Source organism: Strigops habroptila, chromosome W (assembly GCF_004027225.2).
Source record: "Strigops habroptila isolate Jane chromosome W, bStrHab1.2.pri, whole genome shotgun sequence".
In the NCBI taxonomy this organism is placed as follows: Eukaryota; Metazoa; Chordata; class Aves; order Psittaciformes; family Psittacidae; genus Strigops; species Strigops habroptila.
The window spans coordinates 5186871-5207773 of NC_044301.2; the positions used below are offsets into that span (position 1 = coordinate 5186871).

Sequence of the window (20903 nt, forward strand, 5' to 3'; positions counted from 1 at the left end):
GTTATTCCCCTATTATTATTATTAGTAGTAGTAGTAATAGTATTATACTGTACTTAATTTTAGTTATTAAAATGTTCTTATCTGAACCTGTGGTTTTTACATTCTTCTGATTATCCTCCCTGTCCCACCCAGGAAGGGGGGGGTGAGCAAGCAGCTGCGTGTTACTTAGTTGCCGCTGGGTTTAAATGACAGCATCTCATCATGAGTTTTAATCATCATTTTCTCATCATTTCAGCAGTCAGTATAGATTGTCCATGTGATGTGATCCACCATCCTTTATCGTCCTTTTTGCACTGTAGTAGATTGGCCAATTTATCTTCTTTTTCCTTACATTCCAGGGGTTCTATTTCTTTTGATGGAATTAGAACATAAATTGTGGCACTCAGTGCCATATGTTTTTCAGCCTCATCTGCTCTCTGGTTTCCTTAAATTACATTAGAATTTCATTTCTGGTGGGCCTTGCAATGGATTATAGCAACTTCCTTTGGTTTTTGTATTGTTTTTAATAAGTTTAAGATCTCTGTCCCATATTTTATAGGTGTACCGCTGGCAATACAAGCCCTTGTTCTTTCCAAATAGCTCCATGGTCATGATTAACTCTTTTTCCATCAGTCACTTCTAGAGCTCTGGTTAAGGCAATTATTTCTGAATGCTTTAATTTCTCAATCTTCAGTTAGGGTTACTGCAGCATAGCCAGCCTTCCTCTCTCATCTCACAAGAAAGTTGCTTCCATCAGTGTATAGTTCTTCGCCTGGAGCTTCAAGAGGAACATCTTTCAAATTTGGCCTACTAGCGTATACCTGTTCAATAATTTGCAAGCAGTCATGATTAGAATCACTTATTTTTTTTCTTTTAGATTGCGGGGGGGAGGATGGCACATTCTACAAATGGCTTCTTTTCTGTCATTTCCCAATTTTCATTGTCTCTGGGAAATCTCAAATCCGCAACAGTCTGGTTTACAATTTGTACTTTCTTTTCTGATACTCGATACCCAGCCCTTCCTAAGAAATTTAGGAGAACAGTCTTTTCTTTACAGATCTCAGCAGTATCTGCCCTCAATAAAATATCCACATACTGAAGAAGGGTTATTTGGCTTTCCTTACCTGGCCACTACTCCAATTTCTTGGCCAGGATTGTTTAAAGATGGTTGGGCTATTTTTGAATCCTTGTGGTAACACAAACCAGAAGAGCTAAGTTCTCTTCCCAGTCAGTGGGTCCTCCCATTCAAAGGCAAAAATTTTTTTAGCTGTTTTCTTCCAAAGGCATGCAAAAGAACAGTTGTTAAGAATGTATATGCTTTTTCACTGGAAGAATGGGAGTATTCTATTCAGATTGACATTCTCTCAAAAGTCCATATTTAAGGAAATTATTCACTATTGCCTCCAAACCTTTTCTGTCTTCCCTACTGATAGGGTACTGTTTCTTTCTTACCAGGCAAACTCCTGATTTCAGTTCAATTTTCACCAGTTCAGTATTTTTCACTTTTCCAGGTTTTCAGTTGCCCATACAAAAGGAGTAACTGCATTCTTGATTTCCTCTGGAATGTTTTCAAATTCCTTTTCTTTGTTTTCTGTCTCCATCTAACAAATATACTTGAGCTTGCCAAGCATTAGCTTTAGGTAAATGAACTTGGACCTTTCCATTTTCAAAGTTAATTTGTGCTCCTAGTTTATTTAATAAATCCCATCCTAGAAGAGGCATTGGGCACTCCAGTAAGTACAAAAAAAAATCCTCCAATTTTACATTTCAATGGTTTTAAGAATGACTTAACTTCTTGCTTTCCTCTGGCTCCAACAATAGAAAATTGACTCAAGGGTCCTTTACAAGTATTTATAACAGAACATTTTGCTCCTGTATCTACTAAAAACATTCTCCAGCTTTCATTCAGATTCAGTTCCCATTATAAGTAAATCAGCTTCAGGAGGTATTTCCTGAGGCTGGCTAATGCTTTATTTTTGGGGGGGGCACTCATTTTTCCACTGTCCTTGCTCTTTGCAAAAGACACATTGATTGATTCCTAGGGGTCTTATCGTATTTCCATTACCATTCTTTTTTCTTCTGGTTTAAACAAATGACTTAATAAAACCTGTATATCGTTCCAATCTGGATTATGATTTTCAATGACTATCTTGAAAGAGCTGTACATTTTCTCTGGGTTTTCTCTATATGATCCAGCTGATTCCTTCCAATTCATTAAGTCAGAAGTATTAAAAGGCACTCTAACAAATACAGGCTTTCCTCCTGGACTTACAGCCTGCCAGAAAGGAGCCACTACTACAGGATGTTGTTGTGCTGGGGTTCTCTCTGCTATAGGACTAAAATTATCACTCCCTCTGTAGTTATTTTTATGACTATTCCCACTATCTGGAGCTACCAACATCTGATCTTGTCATCATTTAATATCAAACACCTTTTCCCAATACTACATGCTGAACAACAGTGCAAATCTGTATCTTCCATCGTCATCATTACGTTTGAATCAGAATCTAACAGTTTACATTTTTTTCCAAGTGTCATGATCATTTTTTAAAGCAAATTCTTATTATCTTTTTCCAATACTAATACCATAGGATCTTGTTTGTTTTGCTTTGGTTTTCCCCTTGTTATTTCCCTTAGTAATAGTAGTAGTATTATATTGTACTTTAGTTATTAAACTGTTCTTATCTCAACCCACAGGTTTTACGTTCTTTATATTCTCCTCCCCATCCTGCCTGGGGAGGGGGAAGGGGGGGGTGTGAGCAAGCATCTGTGTGATAGTTACCGGCTGGGTTTAAACCACAACAGATAGAACATCATGTTCAGTATATAAACTGGGGAGGAGTTGGCCAGAAGGGAAGGATCACTACTCAGGGATGGGCTGGGCATAGACCAGCAGGTGGTGGACAACTGTACTGTGCATCACTTCAAAGTTTCTTTTGTTTGTTTTATTCCTCTAATTCCCATTATTATTTCATATTACTTTATTTCAATTATTAAACTTATTATATACTCTTAAATATTCTCATCTTAACCCCCGGGTTTTAACTTTTTTTTTTTCCTCAATTCTCCTCTCATCCTGGGGTGGGGGGAAGAAGGAGTGAGCAAGTGGCTGCATGATAACAGTCATACATAAATGTTATGACCATCAGTAATGCCCAAGGACATAACTACTGCTCTTGCCATGTGGAGCCTAATTCGGTATCAAGGCATAGAATGAAGAGCACCAAAAGTGCTCATCAAGGAAGCACAATTTTGTTTTATCCTGTTCTTTCAGTGAGTCAGTATTTTATTTATTGAAAGCTATTGATGTATATTTCTAAAGAGGAAAAAAAAAAAAGAAGAAAAATTTATCCAAGAATTGCTGTAGTTGCTGCAGGCTGAATAAATGATGCAACTGAACTAGTGAAACTTCTACTTAAACACAAGATCATAGAATGGTTTGGGCTGGAAGGGACCTTAAAGATCATCTAGTTCCCCCCTCCCATGAACAGGGACACCTTCCAGTAGACCAGGTTGCTCAAAGCCCCATCCAACCTAGCCATGAACACTTCCAGGGATGGGGCACAGCCACAACTTCTCTGGGCAACCTATGCCAGTGCCTCACTCTCGTACTAAAGAATTTCTCCCCAATATCTAATCTAAGTCTACACTCAGTTTAAAACCATTCCTCCTTGTTCTATCACTACATGCCCTTGTAAAAAGTCCAGATACCTTGTAGACCCCCTTTAGGTACTGGAAGACTGCTATAAGGTCACTCCAGAGCCTTCTCTTCTCCAGGCTGAACAAGCCAAACTCTCTCAGCCTGTCTTCATAGGAGAGGTGCACCAGCCCTCTGATCTTTTTTGTGGTCCTCCTCCAGATTTGCTCAACTGCGTCTACACCCCTCTTGTGTTGGGGGCCCCAGAGCTGAATGCAACACTCCAGGTGGGGTCTGTCCTGGGTTCAGCTGTAACAGTTATTTTTCTTCTTCTTACTAGCTGGTGCAGTGCTGTGTTTCGGCTTTAGTCTGAGAACAATGCTGATAACACACCGATGTTTTAGTTGTTGCTAAATAATGCTTACCCTGATCAAGGACTTCTCAGTCTCTCATGCTCTACCAGTGAGGAAGGGGCACAAGAAGCTGGGAGGAAGCAGACACAGGACAGCTGACCCAAACTAGCCGAAGGGGTATTCCATACCATAGCATATCATGCCCAGTATATAAACTGGGGGGAGTTACCCGGAACACCCAGATCACTGCTCCGGTCAGGCTGGGTATCAGTCGGCAGGTGGTGAACAATTGTATTGTGAATCATTTGTGTTCATTGTTTTTTTCCCTTCCCTTTTTCATTTTATATTCTCTCTCCCGTTATTTCCCTTATCATTATTATTATTAGCGGTAGTAGTAGTAGTTTTGTATTATACTTTAGTTATTGGACTGTTCTTATCTCAACCTGTGGGATTTACATTTTTTCTGATACTCCTCCCCATCCTGCCAGGAGCAGGGGAGGAGAAGGGGAGGGGGGGGAGCAAGCAAGCTGCGTGGTTCTGAGTTACCGTCTGGGCTTAAACCATGACAGTCCATTGTGGCAGCCAAGCTGAGACACAAAAGGTTAAGATAACAACAGATCTGACCAGAGTGTGTCAAAACATATTTGTGATAAGCATTCATTGTTTTGGATTAAATAGTCACTCATCACAATATTGATTTATTTGCTCTTGGAATTGTTGTGCTTGGGCTCAGAGTTTCATTATGTCACACCTTACTTGCAGCCAATATTTGCTGGTTTAGTGTTTATCAGTTTTGGGGCCTGGGCTAAGGTTCTTGTTTTGTTGTATTTTATGATAATGGCTTGTAATACAATAGAATTATTGTAAAACCAATCTGGTATGTGTTCTCAGTGTGGCCATCACCTCTATACTTTTAGAGGCATGTAATGGGAATTGTTAACAATTACACCTCTTTTTTCCCCCCCTTGGAGGGCCAACCTATGAAGGATACATCCTCCCGCACCTTCCGCTCCCCCACCAGGCTATTTACAGTAGCATTTGAGAATTTTAAAGATTTTAAATATCCTTTGAATGCCCTTGAAACGAGCCTGCTCCTTTTGCTAGGAATCTGCATGTTGCTGCATATACTGCATACATTTTACCTACGGCCATACCACCCCGAGAACGCCCGATATTGGCTGATCTCGGAAGCAAAGCAGGATCAGCCTCGGGTCTTGTCTAAGGTTAAACAACTGTCTAAAAATACCACCAAGAGATCTTCCCCGAGACTGGACAGTCATGAGTGGCAGGGTGTGTGGGATAGTATGGGCAAGTACCTAGGCCAGTGGGCCCCTCCAGTGCTTTGGAACTTCACACCTGAACAAGTGCAAAATCCAGAAAAATTAGCAGAACTCTCAGGCAGGGTGAGCTGTCGTCCTGGCAATACCAGAGAGGGACAAATCACCACAACATGCTGGGGTTTGGCCTACGCCTACAGAGCCCTGTTCTGCAAGAAGCAGGAAAAAGATGTCTCTGGATCTGATGGCAAAGCAACAGACAACGTGACTGCTCCATCCCCAGCAAGGAGCACAGCAACCACTCCAACTCCAGGGAAAGACACTGCAGCCACTCCAATCCCAGTAGCAGGCACTGCAGCTGAACCAAAGGGCCAATCTGTGCCAATATCATTAGCCAGTATAAGCAAGAGGAAAAGCAAAGGAAAAGCATGAAAAGCAACTCGTGTAGCGAAGAAAATGAAAACTCAATGCACGAATTAGAGGGGATGACATCTGAACGAGAGGAACTGGTACAAGAAACAGAGGAAGAAGTAACTTCTCAATCCCTGTCCTTGAATGAGCTGTGGAATACGCAAAAAGATTTCATCATCACCTGGATGCTCCGATGCTGGGACAATGGGGCCGACAGTCATGAACTAGAGGGTAGGAAAGCAAAGCAGCTGGGACCACTTGCTAGGGAAGGGGGAATTGACAAAGCAATTGTGAAAGAGAAACGGGTCCTCAGCCTCTGGAGTTGGATCTTGGCAGGTGTGAAGGAAAGGTATCCCTACAAAGATGATGTTCTATGTCACCCAGGCAAGTGGACCACGACAGAGAAAGGCCTCCAGTACCTGAGGGAATTAGCCATTTCAGAGGTGATCTATCGTAAGCCAGATGCTGGGAATGCACCTGTAAATCCAGATGAAGTCAAATGTACACGACCCATGTGGTGGAAATTTACATGGAGTGCGCCATCATCATATGCCCACTCATTGGCATAAATGAGCAGGAGGGATGCAGCAGCACCAACAGTGGATGAACTGACTCATCATGTCTGAGAGTTTGAAGACAATCTCACCCCTTCCATCATTTCAGCTGTGGAAAAAGTGTCCCAGGAGTTCAAACAACTGAGAGATGATCTATGCAGCTCCCCATGAGTACAGACCCACATGTCAGCTACTAACAGAAGGTGCCCTATTGCTCAAGAGGGAAGATATAGGAGGTACACGCGACGGGGCACCCTATGGTTTTACCTGCGGGATCATGAAGACGACATGAGAAAATGGGATGGAAAACCCACCTCACTTCTGGAGGAACAGGTATGTGAACTGAAAAGGAAAACAATGGTCAATGGTGATCGTCCCAAGAAAGTTGCTGCTCCAGTCTCTGGTGAGCCATTTGCCAGACTGAGTGGAAGAGCTGATCTTACTCCGACTCCTAGGAAAAGGAATTCTAATCCCTTTGTACAAGAAGTGGAGAATCTTATGATCGCTATTAGAGGGGCCTGCCTCCAGAATGATATCAAATGGGGCCCTGAGCAACAGGAAGTATTTGAACAAATTAAACAAGAGATAGTTCATGCAGGAACCCCTGGACCAGTCCAGACCGGGCCAGAGGTGAAAAATGTGCTTTACACCACAGCTGGGGAGAATGGTCCTACCTGGAGCCTTCGGCAGAAAGCTCCAGAGGAGACTTGAGGTCAACCCCATGGCTTTTGGAGTCAGGGATTCAGAGGATCTGAAGCCAGCTATACTCCCACTGAAAAAGAGATACTGGCAGCCTATGAAGGGGTTCGAGCTGCTTCAGAAATGATTGGCACTGAAGAACAGCTGCTGCTGGCATCCCGGTTACCCATGCTGGGCTGGATGTTCAAAGGGAAGTTCTCCTCTACACATCATGCAACTGATGCTACATGGAATTATAGAATCATAGAATGAACTAGGTTGGAAAAGACCTTTAAGATCATCAAGTCCAACCATTACCCCAGGGCTGCCAAGACCACCACTAAATCATGTCACTAAGGGCCTCATCCACAGGATTTTTGAACACTTCCAGGGATGTTGATTCCACCACTTCCCTGGGAAGCCTGTTCCAATACCTCATCACCCTCTCGGTGAAGAATTTTTTCCTAATATTCAGTCTAAACCTCCCCTGGTGCAGCTTGAGGTCATTACCTCTTGTCCTATCACTTGTTACTTGGGAGAAGAGACCAACCCCCTACCTCACTACAACCTCCTCTCAGGTAGTTGTAGAGAGCAATAAGGTCCCCCTCGAGCCTTCTCTTCTCCAGACTACACATCTACACACCCCCAGTTCCCTCGGCCGTTCCTCTTAAGATTTATTCTCCAGACCCTTCACCAGCTTTGTTGCCCTTTTCTGGACCCGCTCCAGCACCTCAATGCTTTTCTTGTAGTGAGGGGCCCAGAACTGAACACAGTACTCGAGGTGCGGCCTCACCAGTGCCCAGTACAGGGGGATGTTCACTTCCCTGGCCCTGCTGACTATGCTATTTCTGATACAGGCCAGGATGCCATTGGCCTTCTTGGCTGCCTGGGCACACTGCAGGCTCATGTTCAACCATCCGTCAATCAGCACCCCCAGGTCCTTTCCTGCTGAGCAGCTTTCCAGCTACTATTCCCCAAGCCTGTAGAGCTGCATGGGGTTGTTGTGACCCAAATGCAGGACCCAGCACTTTGCCTTGTTGAACCTCATACCATTGGCCACTACTCATCGATCTAGCCTGTCCAGATGCCTCTGCAGAGCCTTCCTGCGTTTCAGCAGATCAACACTCCAAGATAGATGGCAGCTCCTTCAGCGCTCTTGGGTGTAACCCATCCGGCCCTATACACTTGTATATGTCTAAGTGGAGCAGCAGGTCTCTAAGCATTTCTTCTTGGTTTATGGGGACTTGAATCAGCTCCCCATTTCTGCCATCCAACTCAGGGACTGAGGCAAAAGCAGCATTAAGTACCTCAGCCTTTTCCTCATCCTCGGTCACTAGGTTTCCCCTAGTATCCAGCAGAGGATGGAGGTTCTCCTTGGCCTCCTTTTATTGCTAATATATTTGAAAAAGTACTTTTTATTATCTTTTATGGCAGTGGCCAGATTTCGTTCCATCTGTGCCTTTGCCTTTCTAACTTTCTATATAAGCTAACAAGATCTTTATACTTTCCATGGGATAACTGTCCCTTCTTCCACAGGTGATAAACTCTTTTTTTTTTTTCCTGAGTTCAAGCAGTATCTCCCGGTTCAGCCAGGCTGGTCTTATTCCCCGCCGGTTTCATTTTTGGCACATAGGGACCGCCTTCTCCTGCACCTTAAGGATTTCATTCTTGAAGGGTGTCCAGCCCTCCTGGATCTCTTTGTCCTTCAGTAATGTATCCAAAGGGATTCTCCCAACTAGCGTACTAAAGAGGCCAAAGTCAGCCCTCCGGAAGTCTAAGATGGTGGTTTTTCTGATCACCTTCCTGACTTTTCCAAGGATCGAAAATTCAATCATTTCATGATCACTTTACCCAAGATGGCCTCCAACCATCACATCACCCACCAGCCCTTTTCTATTTGCGAATGGTGAATCTAGCTGGGCATCTCCCCTAGTAGGCTCACTCACCAGCTGGGTCAGGAAGTTATCTTCCACACCCTCTAAGAACCTCCTGGATTGTTTCTTCAACAATATGGAGTAAGTGGGCTGCACTAATCACACAACGAGCTCGAATTGGAAATCCCAGTCATCCAGGAAACCTAGAAGTCATCATGGACTGGCCAGAGGGCAAAGATTTTGGGATGTCACCAGAAGAGGAGGTGATGCATGCTGAAGAGGCCCCACCATATAATGAACTGTCAGAGAGTGAGAAGCAATATGCCTTGTTTACTGATGGGTCCTGCCCTATTGTGGGAAAGCATTGGAGATCGAAGGCAGCTGTGTGGAGTCCCCTGTGACAAGTTGCAGAAACTGCTGAAGGAGAGGGTGAATGGAGTCAGTTTGCAGAGGTGAAATCCATCCAGCTGGCCTTGGACATTGCTGAACGAGAAAAATGGCCAGTGCTTTATCTCTATACTGACTCATGGATGGTGGCAAATGCCCTGTGGGGGTGGTTGCAGCAATGGAAGCAGAGCAACTGGCAACGCAGAAGTAAACCCATCTGGGCTGCTGCATTGTGGCAAGATATCACTGCCCGGGTGCAGAACCTGGTGGTGAAGGTACGCCACGTAGATGCTCATGTACCCAAGAGTCAGGCCACTGAGGAACATCAGAACAACCAACAGGTGGATCAAGCTGCTAAGATTGAAGTGGCTCAGGTGGATTTAGATTAACATCATAAGGGTGAATTGTTTTTAGCCCTGTTGGCCCATGACACCTCAGGCCATCAAGGTAGAAATGAAACATATAGATCGGCTCATGATCAAGGGCTGGACTTAACAATGGACACTATCACCCTGGTTACTCAAATCTTGTGGTGACTCAGCACCCCAGAAAGAATGGAGTCAGACAACAGGACTCATTTCCAGAACAACCTCATAGACACTTGGGCCAAAGAGCACAGCATAGAGCAAGAATATCACATCCCCTACCATGCAGCAGCTTCTGGGAAAATCAAACAGTAAAATGGACTGGTGAAGACCATGCTGAGAGCAATGGGTGGTGGGACTTTGAAACACTGGGATACATATTTAGCAAAAGCCACCTGGTTAGTCAACACTAGGGGTCTGGCAACAGGGCTGGCCCAGCCCAAACAGAACTTTTATGTACTGTAGAGGGGGATAAAGTTCCTGTGGTACACATAAAGAGTTTACTGGGGAAGACAGTCTGAGTTATTCCTGCTTCAGGTAAAGGCAAACCCACTCATGGGATAGCTTTTGCTCAGGGACCTCGATGTACTTGGTGGGTAATGAGGGAAGATGGGGAAGTCCGGTGTGTACCTCAGTGGAATTTAATTTGGGGTGAAAACAGCCAGTGAACTCAATTATATTCTGTTGCCTTCTATGTAACACTCCCATAGCCCATCAGTTAAATGCCCATCTCTGCCGCTCTGGGCTGTGAAAAGAAAATATATGCTGCAATGATTGTCAGCAGAGAATAAAGTCAGCAGCAGCAGGAGTCTCCCAGTACTGTCCTCAGGTCACCATTGACTGAACCTGACTTCACTCCGATCATCACCCCAACAAAGAATCGACTTTAATGAGACCAGACAAGATCAGTGGCATCATCAGCAGGCAACAATCCAACACTACACACCTTCTCTCCTGCCCTGAAAGACTTACGACAGATGAAGCGTGACCAGCAGGTCGAAGGAGGTGATCCTGCCCCTCTACTCTGCTCTTGTGAGACCTCACTTGGAGTACTGCGTACAGTTCTGGTGTCCTCAACATAAAAAGGACATGGAACCATTGGAGCAAGTCCAGAGGAGGGCCACGAGGATGATAAGAGGGCTGGAGCACCTCCCGTATGAAGACAGACTGAGAAAGTTGGGGCTGTTCAGCCTGGAGAAGAGAAGGCTGCATGGAGACCTCATAGCAGCCTTCCAGTATCTGAAGGGGGCTTACAAGGATGCTGGGGAGGGACTCTTCCTTAGGGACTATAGTGGTAGGACAAGGGGTAATGGGTTCAAACTTAACCAGGGGAAGTTTAGGTTGGATATAAGGAAGAAGTTCTTTACCGTGAGGGTGGTGAGGCACTGGAAAAGGTTGCCCAAGGAAGTTGTGAATCCTCCATCCCTGGCAGTGTTCAAGGCCAGGTTGGAAGGAGTCTTGGGCGACATGGTTTAGTGCGAGGTGTCCCTGCCCATGGCAGGGGGGTTGGAAATAGATGATCTTAAGGTCCTTTCCAACCCTAACCTATTCTATGATTTGTATTTTGGACTATAGTGAAACATGCTCACAAGCAGGAAAGGCCTAGGTCAGTGCATCAAGAACCTTGAAAAGGAAGCAGAAAGATCAGTAAGATGCAGATTAACACTTACCTATCCACAAAAATCTCCCTGATTAACAAAGTATTATGAAGCTCCATATCACTAATTCCATATTTTAAAATGGAACTACTTAGATATAAGAATTTACCTTCATGTTGTGGTTGAATGCCATCTTTATATTTTACTTTACTAAAATTAGTTCTTGGAGACGTAAGCCCACTCTCGTCGTGTTTCCTGCTCAGTAGTCCCACACTCCCTCAGCATGGGAAGGAATATCTAGCCTCAGACTCTGCTACTTCTGTTACCCACCTGACATTCATACAGCTTCTTTCTTCCCTTTTTAGCTCCAGCTCCAGACTGACAGGCTGTGAGGTGACATTTGAGCGTGCTATTCCTAGCAAAACGTTCATGGCAGTTTGGACATTCAAATGGTTTTTCACCTGTTAAGACAGACACAGGGATTTGTAAGCGTATAAAACCAGACAGTTTTTGGTCAGCTCTCCCTTCCCTTCTTCCCCTCTCCCATTTGTGTAGATTGATAAATATGCTGTGAAGACATGGCCAACTGGATTATTCTACAGAAGACATTCTATGTACATAAAAGGGCAAAAACCTAAGGTGGACTCATAACTTTCATTTATCAAACAAACAAACAAAACCCAAACCAACAACGTAGCATGATTCCCAGTGCCATTTAAGGTGCATTTAGGTTTTTATGGAAGTTAGATTACTATTCTGATGAAATATCTTAAAGAAATAGCAGCTATTTATCTCTTTTCACCTGATAATATTAACAGTTAAAGACTTGACATTAGTATATACTGACACATTAAAGAAGGAAGTATTTAAATAAGAAAAAGTTTTATTTTCAAGAACAGCTTATGCTCGAGAGCTGAAACTGAGCTCCAGAAAAAGAAGTTGGCACAAAATGACCATGAAGTAACAATGCATCAGTATTAAAACAAACAAAACCCCCAAAACTTTCATCCAAAGTAGTATATTATCATCATCAAGTAGTAACAAAGAACAACTGGTGTCCCTGTTTACTAATGTCATCGTACACAAATGTAATGAAATTCAAGGAAATTAAAGAGCAAAAAATTAGAAACAGTGTGTTTCTTCTGAAAGTCTAATTATTTTTCTGTGGAGGTACCGATACCAACATAACTACTGAAAGAAAACTACTTAATGAACTCCAAAAGAAGACAAGACATTTCAGTGAGTAACATCAGAATCTATTCTAGCTAGATTAAGTTTAAAAGCCTTTTCAGGAATGCAGTAGTTATTGACTACTGAGATAGAAAGCCAATAAACCTGTATTTTCAGAAATAAGAATATTCAGAAGTGCCTAACTAGCTTTTAAAAGAAATCCGCAAGTAGCATATAATTCTCGCTTATACACCTAAAGGCCACAGAAAAACGTTAAGTGGTGGGAACATTCCCCTTAATGGTTACAAAACGCTATGTTTTCGAGGAGTGTTGTACAGGTAATGCAGAGGATGCTGAACTGCCATCAGTCTTGTAGATCAAAAATAACAGACTTTTCACAAGCAACTAAATACATTGGTGAGCCAAGAGGATACTACAGAACAAAACTCACACTACAGACCTTCGCCTGCCCTACAATTTGGTCACATTTAAAGAGTTACTTGGAGCAAAGCACCACCCAGTTAAGGACAGGTTTATTCTATTTTTGCTCAAATTCTTCAATCATCTTCAATGTGTTCTGCCAAAAGTATCTGAAAGTGACAATTCAAAGACAACAATGGTGATATCCAGAGGCCAAAAGACATTGTGTGACTTCTTGCATAGTGCAAATCAACACTGTGACCTCTACTGCACCAGTCACAGTAGTGATGGAGAGCATGTCAGCCTACCTCTAGCTTGAGAAACACACTGTCAAGCTGGGGGGATAAACTCCACTAAAGGTGGAGTTCTGCTTCTCTATCCCCAGGTGTCATCCAACTATGAATTTAGTCTGATCTAAGTGAGATTTTAGAAAGAGGCAGGGTTCTGGCCTGATCTTTTTTCCATTTATGAGAATGGGTGAGATTTCACTTGCCAATCATAAGTAACTCACAGGACAGAAATTCTGACCTAAAATAGTCCAATTTTGTGCTGGTCCTTTATAATCCTACAGCCACAGGAAGGAGACTGCCCAAAATAAATATTTCTTAACCCAAAGACATTCATAACAACACAGTGACTTATTTGCATAATATGTAAGAATTACCAGGGAATTCAACCATAACAATAAAGCTGCTGTATCATTATTTAGATTAGGCTTAGAGAGAAAGAGCAAGCCTATTCCCCCCCTCCCAAACGCAAAGGCAGCATTCTTGTGTTTTACTTTCTGGCCATTGCTCCTTGTCCTGTCACTGGGCACCACTGAAAAGAGTCTGGCACCATCCTCCTGGCACCCACCTCTCTCAGTCTTCTCTTTAGACTAAACAGGCCCAGCTCCAAAATCTCCCCTCATAAGAGAGATGCTCCAGACCCCAATCATCCTTGTGGCCCTCTGCAGGACCCTCTCCAGTAGCTCCTTGTCTTGTACTGAGGAGCCCAGAACTGGACACAGTGCTCCACATGTGGCCTCACCAGGGTCAAGTAGAGGGGGAGGATCACCTCCCTCGACCTGCTGGCCCCACTCCTCCCGATGCACTCCAGGATACTATTGGCCCTCCTAGCCACAAGGGCACACTGCTGGCTCATAATCAACATAGAATGCACCAATACTCCCAGGTCCTTCTCAGCTGAACTGCTCTCTAGTAGATCAGCCTCCAACCTGTACTGGTACTTAAGGTTCTTCCTCCCCAGGTGCAGTACCCTACACTTGCCCTTGTTGAACCTCATTAGGTTTTTCTCACCCCAATTCTCCAGCCTGCTGAATGGCAGCAGAGCCTTCATGTGTATCAGTCACTCCCCACAGCTTCATATCATCAGCAAACTTGCTGAGGGTACACTCTAGACCTTCACCCAGGTCACTGATAAACAAGTTGAATAAGACCAAACCCAGTATTAATCCCTGGGGAACACCACTGACTACAGGCCTCCAACTGGATTCTACTCTGCTGATGACAACCCTCTGAACTCTGCCATTCAGCCAGTTTTTGATCCACCTCATTGCCCATTCATCTAACTCCCATTTCCTAAGCTTACCTACGAGGATGTTATGAGGGAGACAGTGTCAATAGCCTTGCTGAAGTCAAGGTAGATAACATCCACTGCTCTCCCCTCATAGACCCATTTTGCCATGTCATCATCAAAGGCTATAAGATTGGTCAAGCAAGATTTACCCTTGTTGAATCCATGCTGACTACTCTTGGTGACCTTCTTCTCTTCTACATGCTTTTTGATGACCTCCAGAATGACCTGTTCCATCACCTTTCCAGGGATGGAGGTGAGGCTGACTGGCTGGCAGTTTCCCGGGTCCTCCTTCTTGCCCTTTTTGTAGATAGGAATAACATTGGCCTTCCTAGGCCAATCATACACTGCCCAATATCAACACTCAACAGTCCCATACACAGATACAAAGAAGTTCCAATTAAAAGGCTTTAGCAACAACAACAAGCTGAGAAAGAAGTAGGACTGCTACTCTCCATTAAATTCTTGCTGATGACTCATGACTGACATATTAAACAAAAACATCTGAAATATCAGGACAACATATATTTTACATTCAGAAATATCTATATAATGCTCAGTACCTATTCAGATAGTACAGACTTTTCAGTAAGATGAAGTAGCATCTTAACCTCCCATATTATATAAAAGGAGCACAAGTCATTTTGTACTCAAAAGATGCTATCCAGATTTCAGAGGCATATTTTACAGTAGTAGACTTTTTTGTTAGAGTCACTAGAAATGATTTGCTGTGTTAACTAACAAAGAAAATTAAATCATAGGTGAGATGTCAAGAGCAATGATGAAACTCAAACAAGATGGTACAAGAGAGTTGTTAGGGGCTATTTTACACCTAATTCATTAATAGGCATTTGTTCAGAAGTTCTATTAGTTAAAAGGTTTCTTTAAACTGTGTATTCCACTGAAGCTCACAGTTCAGATCATATTTCAACAGAAACATCTACTGGTAGAATTGTGAAAATGAGTAGCTCCTCAGTTTGATACTTTTGGAGAAGAAAATATGCTTTAAGAAATGATTCTGAAAAAACCTTTAAGATCTAACAGACTTGAGAGAGAAGCTTCATTAGTGCTTTCTGGTTTCAGGTGCCTATTTTTAACCACCTCATTCCCTCAGAGCTTATATCAATAGTGTCATGGTTTAGACCCAGCTGGTAACTCAGCACCACGCAACTGTTCACTCACACCCCCCCTTCCCCTCCCTGGGCAGGATGGGGAGGAGAATCAAGAGAATGTAAATCCCACGGGTTGAGATAAGAACAGTCCAGTAACTAAGGTATAATATTATATTATTATTAATAATAATAAGTGAAATAACAAGGGAAGAGAATATAAAGCTTAAAGTGGAAAGGGAAAAAAAACAATAAACACAAGTGATGCACAATACAATTGCTCGCCACCCGCTGACTGATACCCAGCCTGACCCAAGCAGCAATTGGTCCCCTCCAGGTAACTCCCCCTGGTTTATATACTGGGCATGACGTGCTGTAGTATGGAATACCCCTTTGGCTACTTTGCGTCACGTGTCCTGTCTCTGCTCCCTCCTGGCTTCCTGTGCCCATCCTCACTGGCAGAGCATGAGAGACTGAGAAGTCCTTGATCAGGGTAAGTGCTACTTAACAACAACTAAAACATCTGTCTGTTATCATCATTGTTCTCGGACTAAAGCCGAAACACAGCACTGCACCAGCTACTAAGGGGAAAAAAAAAAAAAAACCAAACAAACCCACAACCAAAACCCAAACCAAAAAACACAAGAACAAAAAAACCCCCCAAACCAAACACACAAACAAACAAACACCACCACACACACACAAAAAAAATAACTCAAACAAAAAACTGTTACAGCTGAAACCAGGACAAATAGCAAAACAAACAAAGAAAACCAAGACACAACACCCCACCCCACCCCCCAACCAAATCAGCATTTTAGTTGTAACTAGAAGCCAAGTGTTTCTAGCACTCAGGACTCACATGTTCTCTTCAGCATATTCTCTATTTCCCCAAAACATGCAAAACCCCAAAATGTTAGAGCTAAGGCCACAAGGACAGAACTATAACAATGCTCTTACCTGTGTGCTTCCGAAGGTGCTCTTTAAAATGTCCAACATGGTCAAACTGCTTATCACAGTACTGGCATATATGTAGTTTTTTGCCAGGTCTTTGCTTCTTGCTGGCACCACCTTCATCAAGGTGGTAACAGGTGAGGTGCTGTTTCAAAGCAGTCTCTCGTAGGTACCTTTTATTGCATATGTCACACTTGTACCTCTCAGTAGAGTGTGTTTTCATGTGTTCCTTAAAATGGTAAAACAATTTAAATGAACGGTTACATTTCTCACAGCAGAATAAATTCTTCATGTGTGACAGCTGAAGTTCCACAATTTCAATACCTTCTACCTGTTTGCACAAGGTATCAGATGCACTATCATCTTCTTCCTGGATCTGGCATTTTCCCTCTCCCTGACGATACTTGCTGGTGATATCTGCTAAAAGAGCCAAAGCAGATTCATCTGATGTACCTGTTGTCTGTATGTACTTTATGGATTGCTCTGCAGAAGCTACTTCAAGTGTTTCGATGCTGTCATCTTCCACTTCAATCATCCCTTCAGCAATCTCAACCTCAATTTCAACAGGCTCTGATTCTGCAGATGGCAGTGTTTCTGTGATAACATTAGAGGTTTCAGCTATCTTCCTCTTCTTTGGTTTATTTTTACCTTGTGTTTGATTTGATTCTAAGGGTGATGAAATTTCTTTGTTCCTGCAAAGCATTTGCATAAACAGTTAAGATCCATAAGCACTTACATAAAAATTCCTGCCTAATAGTGAGCTTCTACATTAAACACTCACTAGCTGCTTCTCAAAGCAGCTGAATGATGAACTACCACATAACCTGCATGCATTTTGGAAGCTAACTTGTCCTTAATCTATATTCCTTAGAGCTATAGAATAGCATGGTTAAAGCTGTGGAAACTTTGACATAAGGTTATTGAAGTGTTTTAAATAGCTCCACTTGAACAATACATACTACCTATCAAGAAGAAAGGCCAATTAGCCTAATGACATAAGTTTATCTAAGAAATGTGCGAAATTCTGTACTTGGTAAGAAAACTTGCCTGAAGGAAGGAGTTCTTTGGCCTGCCTACTCAGAAATAAGATTCAAGTCCTTCCTATGCTGTTCACCTCTTAAGCTCTGTAGTGAATGCAATTGTCTGCAGTACTTAGAGATTGTTAGAAAACACTACAGCTGTGACTTCACACAGTGATTATTATAACATCTCATACTTCAGGAAAGCACACAGCTAAGGGTTTTGTTAGGTTTTTTTGTTGGGGGGGGTGTGTTTGTTTGGATTTTTTTTTTTTTTTAAAGCAGCCACTGGGATGTGGATAGAGTATTCTAGTTTAATTTTCTGGCCTTAAACACAACCCCCAGCTCTGCTCCTCTTCTTGCACCATAAACACACAACCCCCTTCCTCCAAGATGTCAGGGAGAGCATTGCCATCTTAAACACAGACAGCTGTGTATCAGTTTCGAAAAAATGAATGGCTATCTTCCCCTCAAATCAAACTGACAAGAGTAATTTGGGCTTTTACCTTCCTTTACAGCCTGATGAATCCTTTTATGTAACCTACTCTCTATCCACTTTCAGGTTTTCTAGTAATAGGAGAGATAAGGTTTTTCTAGAGTATCTGTATGTCATATGGCAGAGATATGTGGCTAATGACCTAATACAGGATACAGCTTATTAAATTGCTTATTAAATATTCAGATACAGAAAGACAGAGCACCTAAACTTATAGTTTCATCTAGCCTGGATTTCTGATGTCTAGGTGGTGACAGTTACTTTGCACATTACTGCAAGGAGCTCCAGGATCACGTACCAAAATAATAATCTGCTTGGCAAAGAGGAGATAGACTACCATCCCTGAGCACATTGTGTGGCTCAGGTGTGAAAGTTTGGATGGGGATACACACATACAACACACTGTACCTCAAGGAATAACAGCTAGTTGTTTTCTTTCTAGTCTAGATTATGTGATGTGGAACACTGATGCATTACACAAATGGTTAGTTCTATAATAATCTCTAGCTAAAATTTCTGAAGCTTACCCCTTTCAGTCAAAGCTCAGACAGAGGCACTGTATTGCAATTCTTGATAGAACAAAGCAGCATACAGAATGAATGAAAACATGGCAGCAATTTGTGAAAGGGAAGGAAGGGGAAGAAAGACAACATGATGGGAATGTACCTGCTTTTCTCAGGTTAGAGTTTGGAAATGGAGTACAGTTCCTTGTACTGGATAAAAGGTGCCACAGCAACATTTGATTAAGTACTGATCCCATATAAAGCTGATAACAATTACATTTGTTCAAGAGATTAACTTTGTACCAAGTTTTTAAATCACTGCCTATTCTCTTGAAAGCAGAAAGCTACATGAAATCAAAACACCAGCACAAATTTGTTAATGTGGTCTAATTACCTGAGGAAAATTGTCACTGTACACCCAACTATCAATCAGGTGTGGGCAGTCAGCACAGAGACCTGGTATTAGTTAACACAAAGTCACAGCCCTACAATGTCTGCAACATTTACCAGCCATGTCACTTGTCATCAAGTTCCAGCCCAAAGAATGTGACATTCACTTATAAGCCTTTATAATTCTGATCCATACTTTACAGTCAAAGAGTATATGGTCCCACACAAGTTTAGGAGGTTCCAAGATAAGGAACAGCATTGCAAAATAGTGGCAGCCAGCTCTCATAAAAGGATTCTTAAGACTCTAGATTTCAATGTTGGGAAAAAAAGAGGCTTATGTGTTTACCTGATTTCAAGTGCTTTCATTGCTTCTAACATCTGTAGATACTCAGCTGCTTTCCAAACGTCATTTGCTTCTTCCTCACCTTGGACCATTAGTTTTGCTGTATAGGTGAACTCAATTAGGTGACGAAATGCCATGTTACTTACACCTATTTACAAGCAAGAAAAACAGCCTCTTTCACCAATTACTTCATCTTGCACACCTGCCTACTTACCATTTTGCTCACAGTACTTTGACAGCCAGTTTCATGAAGATGACGCTCTTAAAAGGCTCAGGTTGGAATAAAAAGTCTACTATAGAAACGTGTGAAACTGGAACAACTACAGGGTCATGTCACACTGTCGTGGATTAATCCCAGCTGGTAACTCAGAACCACGCAGCCGCTCACTCACTCATTCCCACCCATTCTTCCTCCCCCTGCTCCTGGAGGAATGGGGAGGAGAAACGAAAGAATGTAAAACCCATGGGCTGAGATAAGAACAGTCCAGAAACTAAGGTATAATACAAAACCACTACTGCTACCACCAATAATAATAATGATTAGTGAAATAACAAGGGGAGAGGATACGATTGCTCACCACCCGCCAACCGATACCCAGCCCGACCCGAGCAGCGATCTAGGCCTTCCAGGTAACTCCCCCCAGTTTATATACTGGGCATGACGTGCTGTGGTATGGAATACCCCTTCGGCTAGTTTGGATCAGGTGTCCTGTCTCTGCCTCCTCCCAGTTTCTTGTGCCCCTCCTCGCTGGCAGAGTATAAGACTGAGAAAGTCCTTGATCAGAGTAAACATTACTTGGCAACAACTGAAAACATCGGTGTGTTATCATCATTGTTCCCAGGCTGAAAGTTGAAAACACAGCACTGCACCAGCTACTAAGAAGGAGAAAAATGACTGCTGCAGCTGAACCCAGGACAGTATCCACCCCTTATTCCATACCATTCACATCATGCTCAGATCCCACATTTTAAAATGTACCATCGCTTTTTCTCTCATATATATATACACACATATATAGACACACAAAAAGAGAGATATTCCTTAGTCCATGGACCAATCCCTATAAAGTTGCTGAATTCATCAGTCCATGATATCAGCTCCATCTCTTGTAACAGTCTTTCAGGGCAGGAGGAACAGTGTGTAGTGTTGGTTTGTTGCCTGCTGATGACACTGCCGAACTCGTCTGGTCACTGCTGAGCTCGTCTGGTTTTGTCAACATTCATTCTTTGTTGGGGTGATGATCAGAGAGAAGTCAGGGTCAGTCGATGCTGACCGGAGAACAGTTCTGCTGCTGCTGCCTTCTTTTCCCATGATTTTATTCTCCAGTGATGATCATAACAGCACATACCTTCAAAGCCCAGAGTGGTGGAGACGGACATCTAGGTGATAGGCTATAAAAGTGTTATAGAGCAGGCAACAGCATACAATTGAGTTCATTGGCTGTTTTCCCCCAAAATTAAATCCCCTTCAGGTACACATTGGACTTCCCCATCTTCCCTCATTACCCACCAAGTATATCCAGGTCCCTGAGCAAAAGCAACCCCACGAGTGTACCGCTCGATTTTCCCAGAGGCTGGTGCATGGTAGGGGATGTGATACACCCACTCGATGCCATACTCTTTGGCCCAAGTGTCTATGAGATTGTTCCGGAAATGAGTCCCATTGTCTGACTCAATTCTCTCTGGGGTGCCGTATCACCACAAGACTTGTTTCTCAAGATCCAGGATAGTGTTCCGGGCAGTGGCGTGGGGCACAGCGTATGTTTCCAGCCATCCGGTGGTTGCTTCCACCATGGTAACTACATGCCTCT

At 42.9% G+C, this 20903-nt stretch overlaps 1 protein-coding gene across 2 annotated transcripts in view; it reads right to left on the reverse strand.

Moving 5' to 3' along the window:
- LOC115619158 (zinc finger protein 131-like) overlaps positions 1 to 19382 on the reverse strand; it is a 32852-nt gene extending 13470 nt beyond the window's left edge. The window contains exons 1-4 of one of the 2 annotated variants that reach the window (XM_030511207.1): positions 19096 to 19382; positions 16673 to 17033; positions 16348 to 16570; positions 11444 to 11574 (exon numbers count right to left, since the gene is read on the reverse strand). In XM_030511207.1, the coding sequence (XP_030367067.1) occupies positions 11444 to 11574; positions 16348 to 16570; positions 16673 to 17033; positions 19096 to 19229 (849 nt within the window). In that variant the 5' untranslated portion in view covers positions 19230 to 19382. Of the gene's footprint in view, positions 1 to 11443; positions 11575 to 16347; positions 16571 to 16672; positions 17034 to 19095 lie in introns of those variants that run through there. The other variant, XM_030511208.1, reaches the window with a different exon arrangement.
- Between the last annotated feature and the right edge of the window lie 1521 nt (positions 19383 to 20903).